The following is a 21,533-nucleotide window of genomic DNA, read 5'->3' on the forward strand; positions in this document are numbered from 1 at the left end:
AATTTTTTCCCGAACACCAGTTTCAATGGTCATATACGTACCCCATCTTTAAACAAATTATAAATATCAAAATTCTTTTCGCGTGTGGTTATACATACAAATCTACTTTCGAAAATCGTATATTCTTCCGAGAACGAAAGTCAGACAGACGAAAAAGCAGTCGACGATGTTCCAGACATTGTACCCGTGCCGCCGCATTGTTTGGGGCGCGCGCCGGCCAGCGCGCCAGCACATAGTGATGGTCGAGCGTAACCTTTGTTTTTTGTCGTCGATGAAGTCTGGAACAGGGGGCATATAATGTAGGAAAGGGAAAAAGAGAGAGCCAGCGGAGCACAGTGAGAAGGCTTACTAGACGCGACGTGTGGTACTAGAGCAGCAGCTCATCAAAATTGTAACTTTTGGTTCGGGCGAATATAATTTTGACCCCCACATTACCAAAGATCGCTAGCGTAACTTTTTGGAAACACCCAGGGTTTCCATTATTCATTTTTCCATTATTTATTTACCTAAATAAAAACATATTATATGATCTGAAATTGATAAAGTAGAGTCGAAATAAGTCAAATCAGATACTCATTACATAAATCTTAAAATCGTAGTTAAAAAATCCCTCCGAAGGAAAGTCTAAATTTACCACAAAATCTCTGATTCGACTTAAACTAGACCTCACTGAAATCGATCTCAATAGGCTATGCCATTTTAAATAATTAGTTTAAGAATTTTTAGGTATCACGATCATTATCACTATATTATAAATTTATAGAAACCTAAATTAAGGCATATAATAATATTTTTGGATTTGATGAAGTGGAGGCAGAGCAGGTCAAATCAGATATTTTTGGGAAAATCCCAAAATCGTAGTGGAAAATCCCTCTGTAGGGTTCCTCGATTCTCACCACAAAATATCTGGATCGATCTAAACTAGACCCCACTGGAATCGATTCAAATAGGTTATTAAGATACAATTATTTAGATATAGTAGTAGTTAGTCTAGTATATAAAAGAGATAAATGACAAGCTATTGCAGGTCAAAGTCCCTAAACGTCATCAAACAACAACCAGTTTACGTCTCTCGGAAAGGCCAGGGCTTCAAACACCCAGGAACCCTGATTGACAACTGGTAGTTGAATGAAATTAAATTTAAAAAGAGACGAATGCTAGGCTATTACAGCTCAAAATCTCTATAATACAAAAGAAAAAAAAAAAAAAAAAAAACATCAAAAAGAGCAACGATTTCGACGTCCGTTTTTGATGTTTCGTTTGTAGGAAATAAAAATGGTCTGGAAAGAGGCAATAAAAGGACCCAGTCGGTTTCCGAAGCGAATGGCTCCCGATATTTCTTTCACAGAAAGCCACAGAAGCCACAAGGTAAGTTTTATGCAATCAATTTGTTTTTGTTTATTATTATTTTCTTGAAAAACGTCTTCCATATACGCCATTTCCATTGGTATAGTTCATATTAACACGCAATAACGCTGCGGAATTCCTCCTTTCATTTCGTGTGACTATCTTCAGTATTTCATTGCTGGCCTCAGTCGGGTTATCGCTCGACTCTATATTACGCTCGGTTGTGAATTCTATTATTTGGTAGTCCTTATTGACTGATTTCATTGAGTGTGGTAGATGTGGTTGTCTGCTGTTCCGATGATCAGCCTGATTTCCGCCGAGGTTCAGGCTTCTTGCTGCTTAGAGCACTACAAAATTTTGTCAGCGGCAAGGCCATTCGTGGTATATGTAGACTGGAGGGATCCATGGGTGTGTGTGTGTGTGTTGTGGTATGGGTGGCTTTAATATCTGCACGTTCGGCAGAAAGGACGGCAAATTTGAACGATTCGATACTTCGTTTACATCAAAAACCTAATTATGAGTGGAACAATAAATTTCCCTCCCCTTGCGCGCTGCTTTCCCTCCCCTCGCATAGAGTTCATCTTTGGTGTTTCCTTTGAAAACAAATTCTAGATGCACAGTCAGTGATCGTTTCCGATTGCGCCCTGCTTTTGTGTCGCTCTTCGTCCCTTCGTTCACACATTTCTGAGAGTTAGTTTTATACGAGGTGTAGGTAGTGAGATCGTGGTTGTTGCCAATGCCATAATATTGTTGCTTCCTCTGCTAGTTCCTTCGTCGTGCCTTTCGGGGGTTGCCCACCACCGAACCGGGCGCGAAAGGAGCTCCCCTTTTTATCCTCCTGTTTTGCTGAGTTTACTCTTTCGATTTGGTAGTGTATTGACTGGAGTACGTTTTTTTGGGAGATGTTGTAGTATATTGTGGTTTCCTTGGTGTCTAATTCAGTAGTAGTGCGCGGTCTCTGTCTATTTGTTTTTCGGTTCGCTCGTTTGCGAATCGTGTTCGTTTCGTTTGTTGCCTATCTAAATGTGTATCTCTTTTACATGCTTGCCCCCGTTTTTGCCACGGGGGTTTTGCCCTATAGTGTGCCATCTCCGATGATTGTTTGTCGATTTAATTATTTCATGATTTTTTTCCATTAGTAGTTCACAATTCCGCTGTTTCGTTTTACTAGAAAAGTAAATCGGATTAAGTTAATTTCTTGCTTTCTTTAGAATAATAATACAATAATAATTAGAATAATATAATATAATAATAATTAGAATAATTCCGTAGAGATTTGACTAGACTCGGTGATTTCCGTATTATCGATTATTAACTTATCGCGCGCTTTCTTCTTCGCCGCCGCCTGTCGCACGATTTTCTCCTTTCTGCGCTTCGATGCGCCTTTAGTCTTTAGTCCTTTTCTGGGCGCGCGCGCGCACCGGCTATGAGTGATGTTGAGCCGAAACGGACTTTCGAATGGTTCCCGCTCAACACTCGCGCGCGCGCGCGCGCGCGTCCGTCATCATATTACCTTAGCTGCTCTCCTCATTTCAATCCTTAAATATTTATACACTTTCAATACTTCGTCCGTTGTTCGATCGTGCCACCGACACCAACATCAACCGTGTTGTACTACCTCCTCTCTTCCTACTATCCCGTCCAGTAGGGCGCGCGCGCTCGAGAGCAAGAAATTGCACCGAAAACAGCAGTGTTTTAAATGAAAATAAATTATCGCGAGAACGCGATCCGTTCTCTCGCAGCAGTCTGTACACAATTTTCTTTTGGTTTCTCGCTCTGCACACGGTTCCGTTTTCCTCCAAGTGCAGTCCTTCAATCACTAGCCCTGCCTTCCTGCCCTTCGATCGAGCTTTCCGAACCAGTGTCGCTCTCTTCGTTGTCGAATTTCACGTGCTGTCGGCGGTCCGTTGACCGTGAGGTGTTGTAGAGGAACCACCAGCCAGCCAGCTAGCCAGCAGCGCTTCCTGATTGTATTGGCAGTTACTCCGTGTGTACTTCCCTCCACTGGATCCTCGAACAAACGGACGGAAACGTCGAGAGTTGTTGGATGGTGTTGATTGACGATGTGAGAGAGAGATAGACAGAGCGCCTCCCTCCGCGATGTGTCTCTCTCGGCGCTCTCGGCAGTCTTTGGTATTCTGGGTATGTTGTTTTTGGAATTCAGGACGGTCGAGAGGATCACCCTCACCCTCGAGTCGCCGTCGTCGTCGTCGAGACCCGTGTTGCTCCGTCAAGGCGCTGCGGCGCTGTTGCGGATTTTGCGGTAGAGTGTCCTAACAGCTAGTAGTAGTAGTGGCAGGAGTCGCTTGCAGGCTGCTGTGAGGGCAACACACCACACGGCCGAGCGCACACACAGGTATCGTTATAAAATATGTATATGTATAAAGTCTATATACAATCACAATTGATTTCCATGTTTCATCGAGGTTTGATTTTCCGTTCTCCACACTCTCTGCCGGGGGGGGCCGGTCTCTTCTCTTGGCCGGATTCATTCGGATGGCCCGAAATTTCGCACTCTCTCTCTCCAGAGTTAGGACCGTTGTGATCGTTTAGGGTCCAACACAACCAAGCACAATAGGGGGGGTTGCGTTTAGAACGCACAACAGGACGAGAGAGAGAGAGAGGAAGAGATGAGTCCACCCATGAGTTCGGGAGTCCGCTTAGAAGCCAAAGTTGGTGAACAGATGCTGCTTGAACACCTCTTCGCTTTCCTCCTCGAGCCGCTGCACGGTGACGGTGTTGAGCAGGTTGAACACGATGGCGAAGATCGTGCAGGCGGCGTACACGCCGAGGGCCACCCACCACAGCAGCTGCTCGTGCAGCTTTTGTTCAAAGTTTTTCAGCACCAACAGCCCGATGGTAAGCCCGGCCAGGGCCCCGGTGAGGTGCGCCACGTACGATACCGTCGGCGCCCCGCTGGCCGGTTCCACCGCGTACCGGGAGTAGATTGCGAACCCCACATCACAGGAAGCTGTGGGAGAGAAAGACACACAACAACGTTCATTAGTCACCGAGCGGATGACGGGAAGGATCACGAGGATCGCTACCTACCGAATAGGAATATCGCCAGCAACCGGAGGACACCGTACTGCATGTTGCGGTAGTTTAGCATAACATTGGCTAGATGGGCGGCCAGCAGCGCGTACACGCCTCCGCTCGCTCCCACGAGGTACACTTCCGGATCGAACACACTGGTGCCTGTAAAAGAAGCGGGGGGAAAGGTTGTAAGAAAAGTGTGCAGGTTGACGCGTTTCGCACACACTTACCTAACGATCCGGCCAGGACGCCCGCTAGGTACACGCATCCTATCCTTGCGGAGCCGTGCACCATCTCCAGCGGTAGCCCAACCAGCAGTTGGATAATTAGATTAAACCCTAAGTGGAACCACCTACCGGGAAGAGAGAGAGATAGAGATCATTAGGACGGAGTGTTCGGGAAGGCAAGCCTTTGTGGCGCACTTACCCTGCGTGTAGCACCATGTACAGTAGAAACCGCCACACCTCTTGCCGTTTGTCTGGCCGATAGATGAACATCGAGTCGATCGGAACCGGGCCGGCCGGATCTGCCGGACCCAGCGTGAGTGAGTGGTACACGAAGAATCCGAGCTGCGGAGAGAGAGAGAGAGAACGAGAAGCGAGAGGTTAGAGCGATCGAACTGTCAGAGCAAAAATCATAGATCGGTTCTTCCGCAGAAGCGATCTAACGATCGTTTTGCGTTATTACCCCGCAAACACAACCCACACAACCGGGCGCCCGCCCGCCCGATGACGTGTGCTTCCGGTTCCGCTGCGCAAAGCAGCGCACACCAACCAAATCAACGTAAACCAACAACAAACCACAACGGCGGCGGCGGACGTGTGGTGCTAAAATTAGGTTAGCATAAATTCTCGCGAAACAAACACGGGTGTTCGGTGGGTGGGTTAACGATCACGCGGCCAGCTCCAGTGGCTTCTTGGCCAAAGGGTTCAACAAAACCAGACCGCGGCGTGACTCATCAGCGCGCCAGCCAGCAAGCAGATCGCGGCAGGTAAGGAGAGGTGTTAGGTGTGTGTTTATCAATGAATGGGGTTCGGAAGAACCAGATATTCTTCAATGAACCTCGGGGTTAGGGCGCACACCCTGCCGGGCGCGTCGTAATGAGATTCGGAAAACCCATTTCCCAACCAGGCGCACGCGGATCATTACGCAATGCGGACGCACCGTGAAAATAGCTGTTCAATTTCAACAACAGCTCGGAACACAATGTTTCGGACGTTCCGTTTCCGGGCCGGTTCCGCGCAGGACGCGCACGAGGATACGATCTATTAGGGCCTGCGGCCACATTCTCGAATTAGAGCACGGTCGTAAATCATTCAACGGTCGGTCCGTTTGGGCCCTCTTCGCCGTGGAGAGGTCGAAGAAGACATGCAGAGAGAGTGTCACATTCCATATTCCACTTAACAAGGATCATCCCGCCCGCTTCGAGAGAAGGCAGCAAAAAACGATGGCCTCACTAAAAGCCTCCCGAGTTCCGAGGAGAGGAGATCCGTCGTTTCCGGGGTCTCGGTTCCTTCCTTTGACAGTTTTCACTTCCGCGCGCGATCGGTTGACGGTTTTTGGAACGTTTTTCTTTTCGGGGGAAACGTCGACAACACATTTGCCTGTTTGTTTGTTTTGTTCTCCATTAACACACCAAGCATATTGGAACTCCCGATCTTTGTCCCGATCTCCCACAGAACAAAAAACCCGGGGGCGTTAAGCCAGGGCTTTCGTCGGCTATTGGATTTATGCAAGACGGGAAAACATTGTATTCTTATGTATGAAAGTGCTGTGTTTTACCCGTTAGACCCAGTCATCGGTTCCGGCCATGATGCAAATTTACCGTCGTCACGCAGGCGATTTGCGAGATGGCGATCGAGCATTGAATATCAATTGACATTGCGCACCGGAGGGACTCTTCCATTACCAGCCGATCGTGCCCTTGTAGAAACATCGATCATCAGCCACCGAGAACTGTTACTTAAACGAGCCGCTTCCGGCGCACTATTCATCAGCGTGTGACCTTAGAGAGCGAGGGCGGCTACTGATCGTTATTGGGAGCAGGAGCAGCACCCCTTAAACGTAACCTCGAATCCCAACAACCGAACTCGAACTCTCTCAATCGAATTTCCCACAAAACCCACAGCAGTCTATTTTATGCGAACCGAAAGAGATTTGTTCCCGCGACTTGGACCGCCCCATCCTCTATTTTTTACTTCCGATTTATGGCTTTTTTATTGCTCGGGGCCCCCGTCCCTGAGTCCCGACCGCCGACCCGGAATATGACACGCAGTCCAGGGATGATGGCTGGGAAAATGTCTCATGATCACCACCATAACGTTGTTGTTGTTGATGATGATGATCACGCGTGTTGTAAATTTTTAAGGGAAATGCTTTTTTCAAAGAACTTTCCGTCCCGTGGGAGAGCCCAGTTTTCACACAGACTAACACGCGAAAAGCTGACCGGCAGCTTTCTGAGCAAATGGTACCGAATCACTCCTGGTGGATCACCGCTTCATGTTGGTGGCCGAATGCTTTTTAATCGAGTTAAGCGTATCACACAACACGACGCGGCCTCTGCGGTGTGTACCTAATCCCCCGACCGGGTTTCGGAGAGCTGGGCAGGAGTGATTTATGAATTTACACAGCAACATTAGAGTAATGATCCTCTCAACTCCACCTCTGAGAGATGGAGGATCCCCACGGATCCTAGTCTGGAGTGTGCGTGCGATAGATTAGTCACGGGTTATTAGTAAAATCAATAAACATCAAGGGCGATTAACCATCTCCGCTCTCGCTCGCTCTCTCTCAGCCTTTTGCCTCATTATTCCGCCGTTAGGCGGCATTAAAGCGAAACTTTCGGGGTCTTTGAGTGATCCTAGAATCCCGAGAGCCACGGGATGTGTTTTTGTCCCCTGTCACGCCCGCCAGCCCCGTTTGTGGTTTACTATCCATCCAGCATATGATCATCATCATCATCATCGGCTCGGCTGTTGCTTTTAAAATGCGTTGCTCTACAACACGCAGCTCTACTCAGAATTGTGAAGAGTAATTACGTACGCCTTTCATAACGTGTACGACACACAGGCCCCACTCTGCTCGATTTTATCAGCACCTAACCCACCCCCGGGGGGGAGGAATCAATTGGAGAACTCCCAAAGCCACTGCTGGCGCGAGCTTTATAATGAGTTCTTTCGAAACGCGGCACATTACACGGACGAGAGGGCCCCGAGTGGGGCCCCCGAAAAGCGTGGCGGGTTGTGTGGCGCACGCGTAATACGTATATATTACCAAATAATTGCAATAAAGTTGGGGGATGCGGATCGGGAAATCAGTGCGCGCAGTTCACACCCCGAGCAGAAGGTTGATGTGCCGGCCGGCGGCTCGATAACCGCCGTTCCCCGTAATGGGCGACCGGCAAGTACCGGTACCTGTGGCCACTCTCTTCCTCCCTCCATTCCCCGGCCGACCCCCTCTTGATCCTTGATGGATTCCAAGGAGCCACGCGAACACAGAAGCCGGTCCCCGAGTGGTTTGTGGAGCGAAACCAAGCTAGAGCGAGAAGAAGGACCCCGTTGCTTTGCCGCGGGGCCGTGCACGGCAATAAACACCCCCGAAACACACAACAACACGCACAACGCACCACCCGACCGACCGACCGCCCAACGGTGGTTGATGATGATTTCAACCCGAACGGAACTAATTGCCTGTGCCTCTCTCTCTCCATAAGAGCGCGCGCGCGCGGCGCGCGGTGGTTATGCTGCTAAAACCCTCCACCACCCACCCTGCCTATCTCCCCCGCGTGCGCCCGCGGTGGGTGAGTGGTGAAATAATTGTTTTTAATCCACCCCACAAAGAGAGGCACACAGCAGCGCGCGTCGTACCGTTACCCTGGCGTTTCTGCCGCGTCTTGGAGGTTCTTTTGCCACACTCCTCTTTCGGGCCGACTCCTCCTGGCCCCCACAACAACAACAACAACACGGCGGTGATCTCCATTTGTCACGGTCCACCACCGCCCGGCCGGCGGCCGCGAGAAGGAATTGTCTCACACAATTTGCTCCAAAGCCGCCAGCAACCGAGAGCCCCGAAAGCGTTGCCAAAACATAATTCTCCCACCAGAATTCCCACACACCACTCGCGGGACGACCCCACAGAGGAGCGCACCCGGGTATTCTTCGGGTTCCGCCGCCGCCGTTGTTGCTGGTGCTGTTGCGAATGGAATTTGTTTTGCGCGCGCGCTCGCGATGAGAAAAGATTCAACCCGAAAAGACGACGGTTTTGCGCACGGTGTCGCGAATGGCACCTGATCCGATGGGAACCGACTGGGAAGACCGGAAGTGTCGTTGGAGTCTCTGCTTGCTTTTGGGCAAAACTGTCGCCACGATCGCTCTCTCTCTCTCGTTGGGTCTCTATATCGACGGAGCGATCATATAATAAGTAATTAAAAATAATTAATATTCCTAGCATTCGATGGCCGCCGGATCGGGGGGCAGCGCGCTAGAAGAACCACTCCGCTTTTAATTACCCCCAAGACTACGGCCGCCCCTTGTCTAGCCCTGGCATGGGGAGCAGCGCCAGCAGCTCATACGGCTGTGTGGGCTGTAAAACAATCATTAATAACATTTCATAAGTCTGCCCCTCGGGCGGCGTCCAGTCGCCTGGAACCGCGCCTGGAGAACGGACGGAAGAAGGTAGCACAGGCCCACAACCGACAAAAGCGCGCCGGTCGGTCGGAAGTGCGATCCTAACGCGGTCGACGGACGGGTTTAGTACCATATTCTTAGAATCGACACACACAAAACGCAGAGTAAGACCCCGATCCCGTGTGTCGTGATCCGGGATCCGGGGTTCGTAGGTGGGCTCTGTGGCTCTCCGTGAGTTGAGTTGTGAATGAGCTTCCGCTCGACAACCCCGCGTGCCGTTGTTCTCTCTGCGCTCGCATTCCGCAGGATCCGCATCCGGGGGTTATATCCGGCCCTCTTCTCCGGCGCACGTGCGCACCTTCACAGCCCCGGAGAGGGACACGGTTGGTCGATTATTAAAACCTGCCGCCGCCGCCTCCGGGTCCTCTCCCCTTCAATATCGGTGATCGGCCGCCTGCCCTTCGGTGCAGGAGCAACAACACCTGGCGCGGCCGGCAGTTCTTTTCACCTGGTGCAGCTTTTCAGCAGCAGCACAGCGAGAAGAGACTTGATCGAACATGTTCCGTCGGTCCAGATTTGGTCCTCAGACATTCCACCTCCAGCAGCAGCACGCTTTCTCACTCTTTCTTTCTCTCTTTCTCTACGTCGTGTGTCTCGATGCACCGGATGGTCCCGGGGCCGAGGTCCTGTGGCCCAAAAGAAGGACCACAAAGCGGAGCGAAGCGGAAATAAACCGCAACACAAGCTGCTAGCTGGCTGCCTGGCTGGAGGCGAAATTCGAGACAAACGAGCGCTCCGCAAAGAAGTGCGGCGCGCGTGACATATGGTGCGCGCACTGAGACCGGGCCGCCGTCGTGCGTGTTCGACCTCTTCCTCCTCGGAAGCCCGTGCTCCTCCTTCGAACACACACGTCTGTTTGTTTTCGCCGGTTTTTTTTCTACCGATCGACCCCCTGGGTCTAATTATAGCTGATCAGCGTGCGTGCGTGCGTGCGTGAAAGATCATCCATTTTGCCTCCATTCTTTCGCGGAGGAACCGCCGTCACGGGTTCTTGTTGGTGAACGATCGAGAACACGTGCCGCTCCGTCGAGAATTGATGCTTCTTCGATGGTCAACACGTAGACACACACACCTCGCTGATGATGATGACCACACCACACCGAGCAATCAGCAAGGATCACAGCAGGACGAAAAGAAAACGGAAGCGGAGCGCAACAGATGGCCGTGCGTCTGGTGCCACGACAATTATTTGGTCCTCTCTGCCTTTCGCAGAGAGGGCACGCATACCAATGTCTGCGCGTTAATGTCCTTTAATGTCACACAAAACACACAGTCACACGGACCTTGTCTCACAGGTTGACAAAGAAATATCGTTAAAAAGCAATTTAAGAAGGACAATTTAAGTCCCAGAAAATCCCAGATCCCGAGCAAAGTCCGTCCGGCTGAGATTTGGTTGACTCTCCTAATGCAGGAGAAAATTTTTGCAACTTGATCAAAGGAGGCTCAATAAAGACACAGAGCAAAAATATGAGTAGCATTTTGCCACTGATTAAAGGACATATTGAAGTTCAGCATTAACGGCCAAACCGTTACAATTATAACATTGATTAAAAATTTATAAGAAGGTCCGGGATATTGCTACATCAACAAGAAGAGTTATCAACAAGATTTTGGTGATCGGTGATCGATGATCGATATGCATATTGGGATGTGTCTAACGCTCCAACCTTGAAGACGCAGACATGATTCTTAGAGTTGATGACATGAACACGTACAAATTAATAATAAAAAGGCTAAAAAGGCCCACGGAATTTAGACACAATTTAATGCTGCAATAAGTACGCCCCGCTAGCTACACATTCATCAAACGTGAGTTAATTACATTCAACAATAACAGTTATCGGCCCCCAATGTGGTTCAGTGACATTCCAGGAACTCCTCCTCAATGACCCCCTTTCGTCTGCACTTGCAAAACACAAAAAGCTCAATGTTAAACAGAGCAGCAAAAAGCCAGCCCAACAAGCAGCGCGCGCGCCGCCGCCGCTAATCAGGCCATTTACGCGCCGCCACATTCAATTGAGAAATTACAAAAACCGAAGCGCGTAAACCACACGCCGCCCTGCTCCGCCCGCCCCGCAGCAGCACGATCGGCCGATGGCACGTGACCAAACCAACGCCACGCGCGCGCCACGAAATTGAAACAATTTGCAAACCCCGCGGCCGGTGGCGGCATCTCCCCGCGCGCTCTTTCTGGCGGAAAGAAACGAAAACGAAATCTTAAACGTGGCCGCCACCGCAAGGCGCGAGCCCAAAAGTAGCCCCGCTCACCAAACCAACGTGTAGAACAATATTTGCTCATGGCGCACGACTCAAGAGCCGCCGACCGCAATTTGCACGCCACCAGCCGGCCAGCCCCGAGACGAGTGCGCATATCCCACACGATTCCGGGTGCATCCTCCGGGTGCATCTGCGCGTTATGATTGGTAAATCACGATTCTGCACTTAATTCCCTGCCCTCCGTGCCGCTGGCGGGATCGAAGGGGGAGAGATAAACGATCGCACCAGAGGGAGGATCACCGCCGAAGCGTGGAACGGTGCTGTGTGAAGGGATTAGGGCGTGAGGGTATGGCATTATCGAGCGCACTGCTTCTCTTTCTCCTGCTGCTGTTCGAGGCATCGTCCCCCCAAGTCCCCGACGACAGCTTGGTGGTAGGTTCCCTCATGTGTGACGGTGGCCCCGCAGGTGTGCGCACGACCGCACTCAATGGTGCATCGACAAAGGGGAGAGAGAGAGAGCAAGAAGTGCATATGACTCAGCCCGACGACCGGAACCACTCCGGCATCGATGCAACAAAATCATAAAAGAAAAATCGTACGAAATGGTGAAGGAATGCTCGCCTCACAACCGGAAGTCCCTCGTCCGGGCCGCTCGTGTTCCGACTATACGCCGAGACGCCGACGAAGTGCAACGAACCTGCGGCTGCGATGATGATGAATGAAATCGCTGCACGCCACAGGGCGCGGAAGGAGTGCGAAAGAGAGCGCGAAGAGTGACAACATCCGTTTCCGGGTGATCAGAAGAAATCGCTTCCACCTCACATTCCCACACGAGGCGATGGCGATGATGATGATGGCGATGACGATCGCTGCCGCTGGTGCAATATGGGCAAACATAATAAACGGGAAGAAGAAGCTGGCCATGGGGACCGGGCGGTCCTCGAGTTGCCGTGCCGTGTGCGACGTGAATACTAATAATCGACCTCCGCCGATACAGGCGGCCCCTGGTGGAGTTTCCTCTGCCTCTCCCGGGCCTGTCTCTGTGGGTGGGTGCAAGCGCCACATACGCCCCGGTAAACACCCGCGTCCACACCCCGGGGGGAGTGCATTTAATTTAGTACATAAAATCTTGCACTACGAAGATGATGCTCCCCAGACAACCGCCGATCACGGGACGGATGACGAGGAAGATTGACAGAAGCAGAGGCTGGAAGAGCACATGAATGGAGACGATTGTCAATTATGATGTTAATTTAGGACCGCTCTCGTCCCGCGGGGCAACTATGTTGCTGGGCGGGCGTGTGCGCGCGCGCCCTCGAACATCGCCACGCGGGAACGTGAGAAAAGTAAACATAACCGCGTCGTGTCACCCTTCACGGCGCCTTCCCTCCACACACCGGGAAAAGCATGACAAAGTCACGCTGCTCACGGGCCGGTAGTGGAATCCACCGAGAGGACCGATGGCCGATGACTAATCTGTCGGAACGGAACACATTCCCGGCCCACGCGAGCGCTCATCGTCAGAACGCGCGCGGTTCGCCAAACGAAAGACTTCAACGCGGCGCAATGCGAACGCAAGCGACGAACCTCTTTCCCAATATTCGATTAGCGCAATGCGCCAAGCGCCGAAGCTGGGCTGCACAATGGCAGCATGGTCTGGGCCAGGAGATAGATTTGGGTGGGTGCGCGGCGTTGTGACAACCTCACCCCCACCACCGACCGGGGGGAGCTTATAGGAAGCACCGATCTTCGTGCAACGCGCGGCGGCGGATATTAAATATTGAAGGGCAAAAAGGGGAACAGGGAAATGATACATACCTCGACAAATGTAACTAATATCACAAATAACGGAGGCGGACAGCATGAATAATTGTCTGCATAATACTTTCGATCCCGCTCCTCGGGCAGCACCTCCATCGCAATTACGTGCACCATCCTGCGGAAGACGGGAGAGAGAGAGAGATCGGGGAGTTAAACACACATTCCTGTGGAGCCTGCGCTGAGATCCACACAGCAACACGATGAAATCTGGCCCACACGGGGTCGGGGGGGTCGGGTGGTGGGTTTGGGGGATCACAGAATCGGAAAGAAATTGGCTGGCGGATTAGCATAGAGGTCGCCCGCCGTCTCGCGACGACGCATTTTCACGACCAAGCGATCGTCTGGAGGAGGTCCTATTATGTCGCGGCTCGGGTGGTCCCACCTTCGGGCGGGCGATGGAGTGGGAATGGGAGGACACTTACCTGCGGAACAGTGGTGGATCTTCGAAGAGCAGATGAAAATCGTTCTCGGAACAAACCTCGCGATCGCGATGATGTACGGCACACTTGAAGCTACGCGAACGTTTGCCGCTCATCTGTGAGAGGGAGAGAGAGAGAAATCATTAGAATAATGTGGTGGCCACCCCCGCTTGTGTGTGATCCAAGAGACTAGCGAACTGACCACTTCTCGGGTGAGAAAACCCAAAACCGCGTGAGCGCGTGAGATGCTGCCCGAGTGGTGTCCGTGAGAAAAAATGCATCCCAATCGCGGATGCACTTTTCGCAGACCGACGCGGCAAAGAGAGAGAAAGCAAGACTGAATGCAATTAAAATATGAACCATTGTGTCGCCGCGGGCGCCGGGCCCCGCCGGGAGTGCTTCTCACGGGGGGCCTGGTGGCGATTTACAGTTACGGGGAGAAGTAGTACTCCAAAAACTGTTGAATTGTTTCACAAAACCCGCCACACATTGTCAACCGACCGACTGGTGGCCCCGTTACTCTGTGTGAGAAGGCCGACGGTTTCCCACGGTGACTGTTGTTGTCACTGTTGTTGTTGTCGGCAGCAGCCCGGGGAACAATTGGTTCATTAGCTCTCGCCACACCAGAGAGTGCGCCGCGCCGCGCCGCATTCCAATGAGATAAAAAGTTTCGGCTTTCATCGAGAGGTGGTCCACAACGCACACCACGATGACGATTGTTTCTCGGTTCGACACAATTAAAACAACGAGGGGGGTTTTTGAGGGTCTGCTGCCGTTGGGCAACCATTACCCGCCACCAAACCTGACGCGATCGAGAGGAGGATATTCACCTCTCGGTGCGCGCGCGCGCCTACACAGGAGCAACACCTTAATAAGAGCAGACAGACAAGAGGTCCCCCGATGAGCATCTCTCGCCGGAGCGACGAGTGGGCCTCCAGCATCCGAATCGCTCTCCACCGTGTGCTCTACAGTCTATTGCCCCCCACCGGCGGGGGTGACACTTCATACCACGCTCTCTCTCTCTCCCGCTTCAAGTCGACTGCGACGCGGGTCACTAGCCGGCTAAGATTTCGGGCCCAAAAGCGTGACATCATCATTCAAATGTCAATCATCAACCAATTCCGGAACGGCGCTGGCGCGACCGCGCGTTCTTTACGTCTAATGTCACACACACACACACACTACTGAGTTGGTACGCACTCACCACCCCCCGCCGTCAGGCACAAGTAGTGGGTGTCGCATTATTAGTACAAAAATATATCCAAAAAACAGGGAATTTTGGGGGACCACCAGTTGGGACGCTGGAGCGAGTTCCCCAATTTGGGTGTTGGATGTGACCTTTTACTGTGCGCGTGCTTCCACCAGATCAGGGTCCACACCACCAGTGTTTGATGATCGCATTTTGCGTGACATTACCCCCGGACGGATGTGAGCGAAAGAATGGAGATCAAATCCAAATTAAATGACTAAGATTCGAGTCAAAAGTTAGTCAGCGATCCGCATAAGTTCTGAGTGACGCATCTGAGTTCTTGTGGCAATGTGTTCCCTAGAAATCCCTGCATGGCTCTCGAACCGCACTGCAAATTTATGATCTTCTTAGGCATATAGGCAATTAGGATTAGTTATGAGAATGATTAAGGACTTTCGTGACCTTGCTGGCTTTAAGGTACCCTCGGACTTAAATCTTCTGACTCCAGAGCCGTGGATGCTCTCTGTTCCGGGCCGCTTTGTTGCGGGGCTCCTGACCAACAATATCGTCTCTCCAATCTGACTACCGCCATCTATGTGACGTTTATCAGCGCCATAGCGTCCAGCTCAAGAATTCTTCATTCTTCACTCACAGAATCGAATCAGAGTCCGGTTCTTCATAACGATACATCAGTGTGGTGAACTGTGTACTACATGGCGCCCGTTGACAGCCGTAGGGAGGGTACACCTGCAACACCTGCTTCTTGTTGTCGTCTTGTCGGTCTGTCTGACACCGCGTTTGACAGGCTGCTGGATTAAGACCACAAAGGACCCTCCAACGAAATGAGAGTGTCCGACCCGCGCTGGAATGTGAATTTATGTTGCCTCCGCGAACCACGAAACCCCTCATCATGTTTGTGGGACATTAATCGAGAGAGAGAGAGGGCCATAATGGCCCACTCGCTCTCTCTCTCGCTCGCCCGTGCACCCTTTAGCGGACAATTTCCCGCCGGAGAAACGTTGTCGTCCCCAGTGTGCCCGATGATCGATCGGAGTTTTTATGTGGAACCAGGGCGGGCGGGAACGGGAGTTCGAATCACATTTCACGCGCCAAACGACTATCCTTCCTCTCTCTCCCCGTCCGCAATTGGCCAGCGAGCGAGAGAGAGAGAGAGAGATAGAGAATCAATATCGTTCTCGATGGATTTTAATTAAAATAAAAATCACCATTCTTCGGTGGCGGCGCGATCATCGCACCGATCTTAAGGGGCATAAAATGGTGGGACGGTGGTTGGGAAGTGCTACCAACCGTCAGTCACTCAGGGAGATGATCACCATCATCAGCTGCGGGGCGGCCAGGGCCAGCGGGGGCCAGAGATTGGGCATTGTTTGCATCAACCGATTTACTGTGGGTGCTGCTCCCGACGACGACGACGCCGACGACGAACGGCGCATCATCATCAGCGGTCGTTATCATAATCGTTCGCAGGCTGCCCTACATCGTCCGGCCCAGAAGGAGTCAAGAAGGAGTTAAGAAGAGAGGGACCGACAGACAGAGAGAGAGAGAGATCAAAGGGGGCGCGCGCGCATGGGAAATGCAAAACGTTTAACGTCAGGCGGAACCAAAAGGGGACGGGCAGGGGACAGAGGAGTGTAGTGGCCGCGGCCACTCACCATCTACCTCACCACGCACCCCCCGCAGCAGCCCAACAACAATGTCCTGCGGCGGAGCAACATGATGATGATGTTGCGCGCCGCGCGGCGATCTTCCCCGCGATCTTTCGCTGGACTCCCGAGAGAGATCACCTGCCGCTTCACCCCTCTCACACCCTTCTCTCACCTCTCTCTCTCTCTCTCTCGCTCTGTCTCTTTCGGGCGCAGTGCACGAGGCTGGGTAATCGAGATAATGATTGATGATGCCGGCGGCGGCAGCGGTAGCGCGAGGATCGCGCACCGATCGCCCTTTAATTTTCCCTTTAACGGGGCTGCTGCGCGCAGCTGCTCTTCCCCCCCGGGGCCCGGTGGCCGTGTTCCGGGCGCCACCGCCATGCACAGAGTGCCCTCACCTGCCTGTCTGCCTCTACACTCTGTCTACACTCTCTGCCACTCGCGACTTCTGCGTGGCGACGAATGGCGAATCGATTTTCAGTGGCCACCTCAACGAGTGTCCCACCCGCACCTCGCTGTCCTCCTTCGCCCACCCTTCCTTACCTACCGCCCGCCCTCCCGGGGGGATGTTGTGACTTTTCTAATCGCATTTACAACACGAAGGAGAGCGTTTGGTGACAACGTGGCGAGGTGTGACGAGACCATTTTGCAAATCGCACCGCGCGCACCTCTCGTGGCCACCCCTCACGGCGGCCATGGGGAAGCCTTACAGGTGCCACTGGGCAAACAGAATTTGTGTGTCGCGCGGTAATTAAATAATCACGTGACCCCCGCCGCCGTGGCCCGGTGCGGACGCCGGCGACAGCGACGACGTGACGACGGGTTGTGTAATCCTTTTTCGCCGGCCAGAGTGGGAGGGGGGAGCGCCACAACCCCACACAGCCAACGGAATCCTGTCGCTGACCTCTGTTGTGTCCGTCGCGCCGTCCGGCTCTCTCCAACACACACACTCGAGCGCTCTAAGCATGCAAAACGGTCATTAGGAGTCCCACCAAGCCCGCCCCGCTCGCCGCCCGGGGGACAGGAACACGTGCAGGAAGCGCAAGGTCGTTCCCCAGGAGAGGGTCGCCCGCCCCGGTCGGGTCACCAACCCCTTCTCACACACACACGTCAACCGTAGTGCTGCCGGACGGCGCCTCCCTTCCTCGCCCTCCTCAAGGGTGCATCACGTTTTTGGCGGCGCCATCAAACCACACGCAAGACAGGCGCGGCCAGCAAACTTGTGAAGGGAGGAACATGGTGACCGAGGTCCCTTTTGAGACCCGTTGCCGCCGCACGCCACCCGTCGTTGCCATCAATTATTATAAAATTTAAATTTAAATATTTTTCGGCCACGAGGAAGGCGCCGCCGACTCCGAGGTGTCGGATAAGGGCGCAACAAGTCACCGATACACGCCGGGCTCCCCTTGTTCCGTCGCCCCCGTCAATCCCTGTGGACGGCGTGCGAATATTGGCCGAAAAATTTGCACCAACACTCGGCGTCGGCGCCGACGACTCTCTCCCCGCCGCTCTCACTTCCCACCCGGGGTAAGGATAATGGCCAGGGCGTAAGTGGTGACTTGCGCGCATTCCTTCTTCGCGCCATTTGCATGTCTGCCCGCTGTGTGGGCCGCCTTTTCTCCCGCTCTCTCTCGCTCTGTTGAGCGAGATCAAGAGGACACCGAAACGGAATTCTTAAAATTAATTGCAAATTGGGTTATCTTCGGGGCGGCCGCCGTTGCCGTCGCCGCCGCCGCGCTTTGGTACACAAAAAAGGTGCAACTCACCACCACCCTCTGCACCGCGACCACGGGGAAGGACAGTGCGCCTGGGCGGACCTGAGAGCGGAGGAGAAAGAACACTGTGCTTTCGGGACATAAAACAAAACCAGCATAAAACAGAGAGAACGGAGAACTCGTTGAGGGGCGCGCGCGTTCCATTTTAAGCGCCGTTTTCTCCGCCTTTGGCAGTACTTCACCACCACCCCACTAGCACCACCTCGCGACAAGAAACGGGGGCGCGCGCGCGCACACGATCGGTTATAAGAACGCTTTTGGGGTCCTTCTGCGTGCACACACACCGAGAGGATCACTAAGACAAAACCGAAAAGGCCCGGACATTAAGGCGCTGCACTTTTTGCAAATGCACTCCCCCTGGTTCGGCGAGACCGTGACCATCATTTTCAGCTTTTTAGTACAAGATTTTTAGTACAATCGTGTACTAAAAAGTTGTACTAAAAGTGGATTTTGTACTAAAAATCGTGGTGCATTCTTCGCGACACCGCGCGCGGCAAAGCACGGTCTCGTGTGTCGTCTGAGGCCACCCGCCACACTTTGTTAGGAGGCAAAACAATCGCATCCCCACCACCACCTTCCTCTTCCGCGCTTCGGCTCCGGAAGGGAGATCAAAATAATACGCAAACCCCTGGCTGGGCGGCACGACACAAACGGACCTCCGCTTCCATCCTACCACAGCTCCCCGGAACCCCCAGGAAGGAGGGTTGGTGATGATAAGTGTGTGTGGTGCTGCTGCTGCTGCTGGGAGAACCCTTTGCGAAGAACTGGGGCGGCGCCACCGTCACCTCCAGCTGCCCACCCCGGGGATAAATAAGGCAAAACTATGCGCGGGCGACGCCGCGACTTACCCTCCCCCGCCTGGAGGATGCAAAAGCGCAACGCGCAAAAAACCTAGACTGAAGGAACGAACTGGAATCCACACACAACACCGCGGCTCTAGTGGCGCGCAAAAAGTCGGACGACCTACGCCGCGCGCGCCACAATCCCCGTGCGAAAGAAAGCTGGCCTGGCTGGCGGTGGCCTGGGTGGCGGTGGTCTGGGTGGCGGTGTGTGCCTTGTCGCGATTATAATTGTAAATATTGCCACAGACACACAATGGACGTAAAGACACCACACACCCGAGCCAGGCGCACCAGCGGCAGAGACAGAAAAGAGAAGACGATGGTGGTCGGTGGTCGCCCCCCCTCGAGAGCGAGAGACCCTTGCCAATGTTGTGACCAGCGCGAGGACGGACGCTGTCGCATTGTGCTGCCCAAGATGGGTCCACCTCAAGAACACCAGAGCCAGAGAGAGAGAGACGGGAGTTCCTGCCACCGTTTAATTACTACAATGTTGAGGAGGGCAGAGCGCGCGCACCCCAACCTCGGATGACCTCTCGCCAGAGCGCCAGATACGCGCAGTAGACGTGGACGATGGCGGCGGCCCCCCCGCGCTCGGGAGATGAAAGATCCATTCCACACAGATGCCTCAAATATTTACATGGTTCCTATCATCTGGCACCCACCCACCTGATTGATAGCTTCTCCGCTCCACTCCGCACCCAACACACACACACGCCACACCACACCAGCTGATCATCATCGTCCACAACCGGCCGGCCCCGGGGGCCAGATCTTCACCAGAGTTGTTGCTCTACCTTTTTTACACCTTCTCCGACGGCCGGCTCCACCGTTCTTGGCCGTTAGTCAGTGCACCACTCCACATAGCCCCACAACGGACCGCGGATCGGGGAGAGGCCCGCGCGCGATAGTTTATTTTCATTACCGCGGCTATTATTAACTACCGCAATCGATGGAGATGTAAACATCTATATAATTGAGGCTCTCTCCACACCACACGCCGCAGGAGCGTTAGAGCAGCGTCCGGGTCCGGGGGTCCGGGGAGGGCAGTCCGAGCGAGTGTCGAGGAGAGCATTTTCACACTTAATAATTCTTCCATTCACGCGCGCGCACGCTCTCCTCTCATCCCGCGTATCTTGAGACCCAGACGCCAGACCCGCCAAGAGGGAACAGCTCCCAACAAGGCGCAGCGAGGATGCTGCGCGGTTCTTCCAGTGGCCGAGAGCCATTTCGTCACGCGCTAATCGGGTGTAGCGCTCAAGAGATCACAGACTTCAAGAGACCTGGCGCCCCGAGATTAGCGGGATACAGACCACAACACTCTCACTCTTTCTCTGGTCTGGTCTGATCTGGTCCAGAGTAGAGACGGAGCACGACACAAGAAGATCAAACAGCTTCACGCAACTCTATTGGACTCGCCCCAAGAAACATCACAGATGGCCACGGAATTGAAGGGCTCCTCTTCTATCAATCTGTGAGGTGCAGCGTGCGCCGCAGCTGGAATCAATTTACAATTGACACATACCACCAAGAAGCTCCAAGAGATTTCCGGGAGGGCTCAGTCCGCTGCCTGCCGGCCACTACTGGGGGAAGGCGGGAAGAAGCGGGGGAAGAAGAAGCCCTAATGTTGGCCGACCTCCTGCCTACCTGCCTGCTATATCTGTTTCACTAGGCTAAAGTCATTTCCGATTCCGACGCCGAAAAAGTACCGCTGCTGCTGCTGCTGCCGGTCGTTTGGCCTCGCGCGTTGCTGGTGCCCAGCCAGGCGGAGAGCAGTTAGGGCGGTAGTGCCGGTGGTGGTGATGTAGGTGTTCGCACAATTTTGGCCCCCCTCGGCCAGTGTCTTTGGTGCGCCCGCGCTCTGTTTAATGAGGCTTCGCCCACTTCTTCGCCCTTTTAAAGTGCCGAGGAGGTCTGGGTGGGTGGTGGAGGGGTTTGCAAAACCCACAAACCGAAAAACCCGAACCCGGCCGTGAATGTGGAACAGGAAATCGGCATTTAACCCTCTTCCGGAGTGGTGGTGGTTGTGGTTCCGACACTGCTTCTGAGACGTCGGTCGGTCGGTCGATGGGTATCTAGATCAAGACACGGCACGGCACGGCCAACCAACGCCCAGAGAGGTCAGCGCGCGCAGGAGGTATTGAAGCGCGAAGACCTTGCACGCACCGCCCCAGGTCCGGAAGTGTCCGGTGTTCTGGCAGGCAGAAAAGTTGGGCACGCACACGCATTGGGCGATGCTCAAATTGGGCCGGGGTCCTCAATCATGCCACTCTACAAGGAGAGAGAGAGAGCGAGAGAGGATGTATTGCTGCCCTTCTCTCTTTGGACCTGCTTCTGGACAGAGTGTTCCTCAAACATTTAATTGCACCCCTCAAAACTGTTGACAGGGCGGCGCACCTGATCGACGGTCGGCAGGTGCACCTCACAGTCCAAGAGCTTGACGATGGACGGATGAGGCGTCACCGCGCTCCTGGAGGCGAAGAAACGCGGCCAATAAATTGACCATAATTTGGCGTATTATCGCACCAGTCGCGGAGC

General features: G+C 53.3%; 1 protein-coding gene across 1 annotated transcript in view; it reads right to left on the reverse strand.

Annotated features, from left to right (window-relative positions):
- Window positions 1–4,007: 4,007 nt before the first annotated feature.
- LOC128278302 (protein rhomboid) overlaps window positions 4,008–21,533 on the reverse strand; it is a 55,986-nt gene continuing 38,460 nt past the window's right edge. The window contains exons 4-9 of the mRNA XM_053017002.1: window positions 13,529–13,641; window positions 13,104–13,221; window positions 4,810–4,952; window positions 4,614–4,735; window positions 4,399–4,545; window positions 4,008–4,318 (exon numbers count right to left, since the gene is read on the reverse strand). Coding sequence (XP_052872962.1) covers window positions 4,008–4,318; window positions 4,399–4,545; window positions 4,614–4,735; window positions 4,810–4,952; window positions 13,104–13,221; window positions 13,529–13,641 — 954 coding nt within the window. The remainder of the gene's footprint in view (window positions 4,319–4,398; window positions 4,546–4,613; window positions 4,736–4,809; window positions 4,953–13,103; window positions 13,222–13,528; window positions 13,642–21,533) is intronic.

The sequence above is a fragment of the Anopheles cruzii genome, chromosome 2 (assembly GCF_943734635.1).
Source record: "Anopheles cruzii chromosome 2, idAnoCruzAS_RS32_06, whole genome shotgun sequence".
Lineage (NCBI taxonomy): Eukaryota > Metazoa > Arthropoda > Insecta > Diptera > Culicidae > Anopheles > Anopheles cruzii.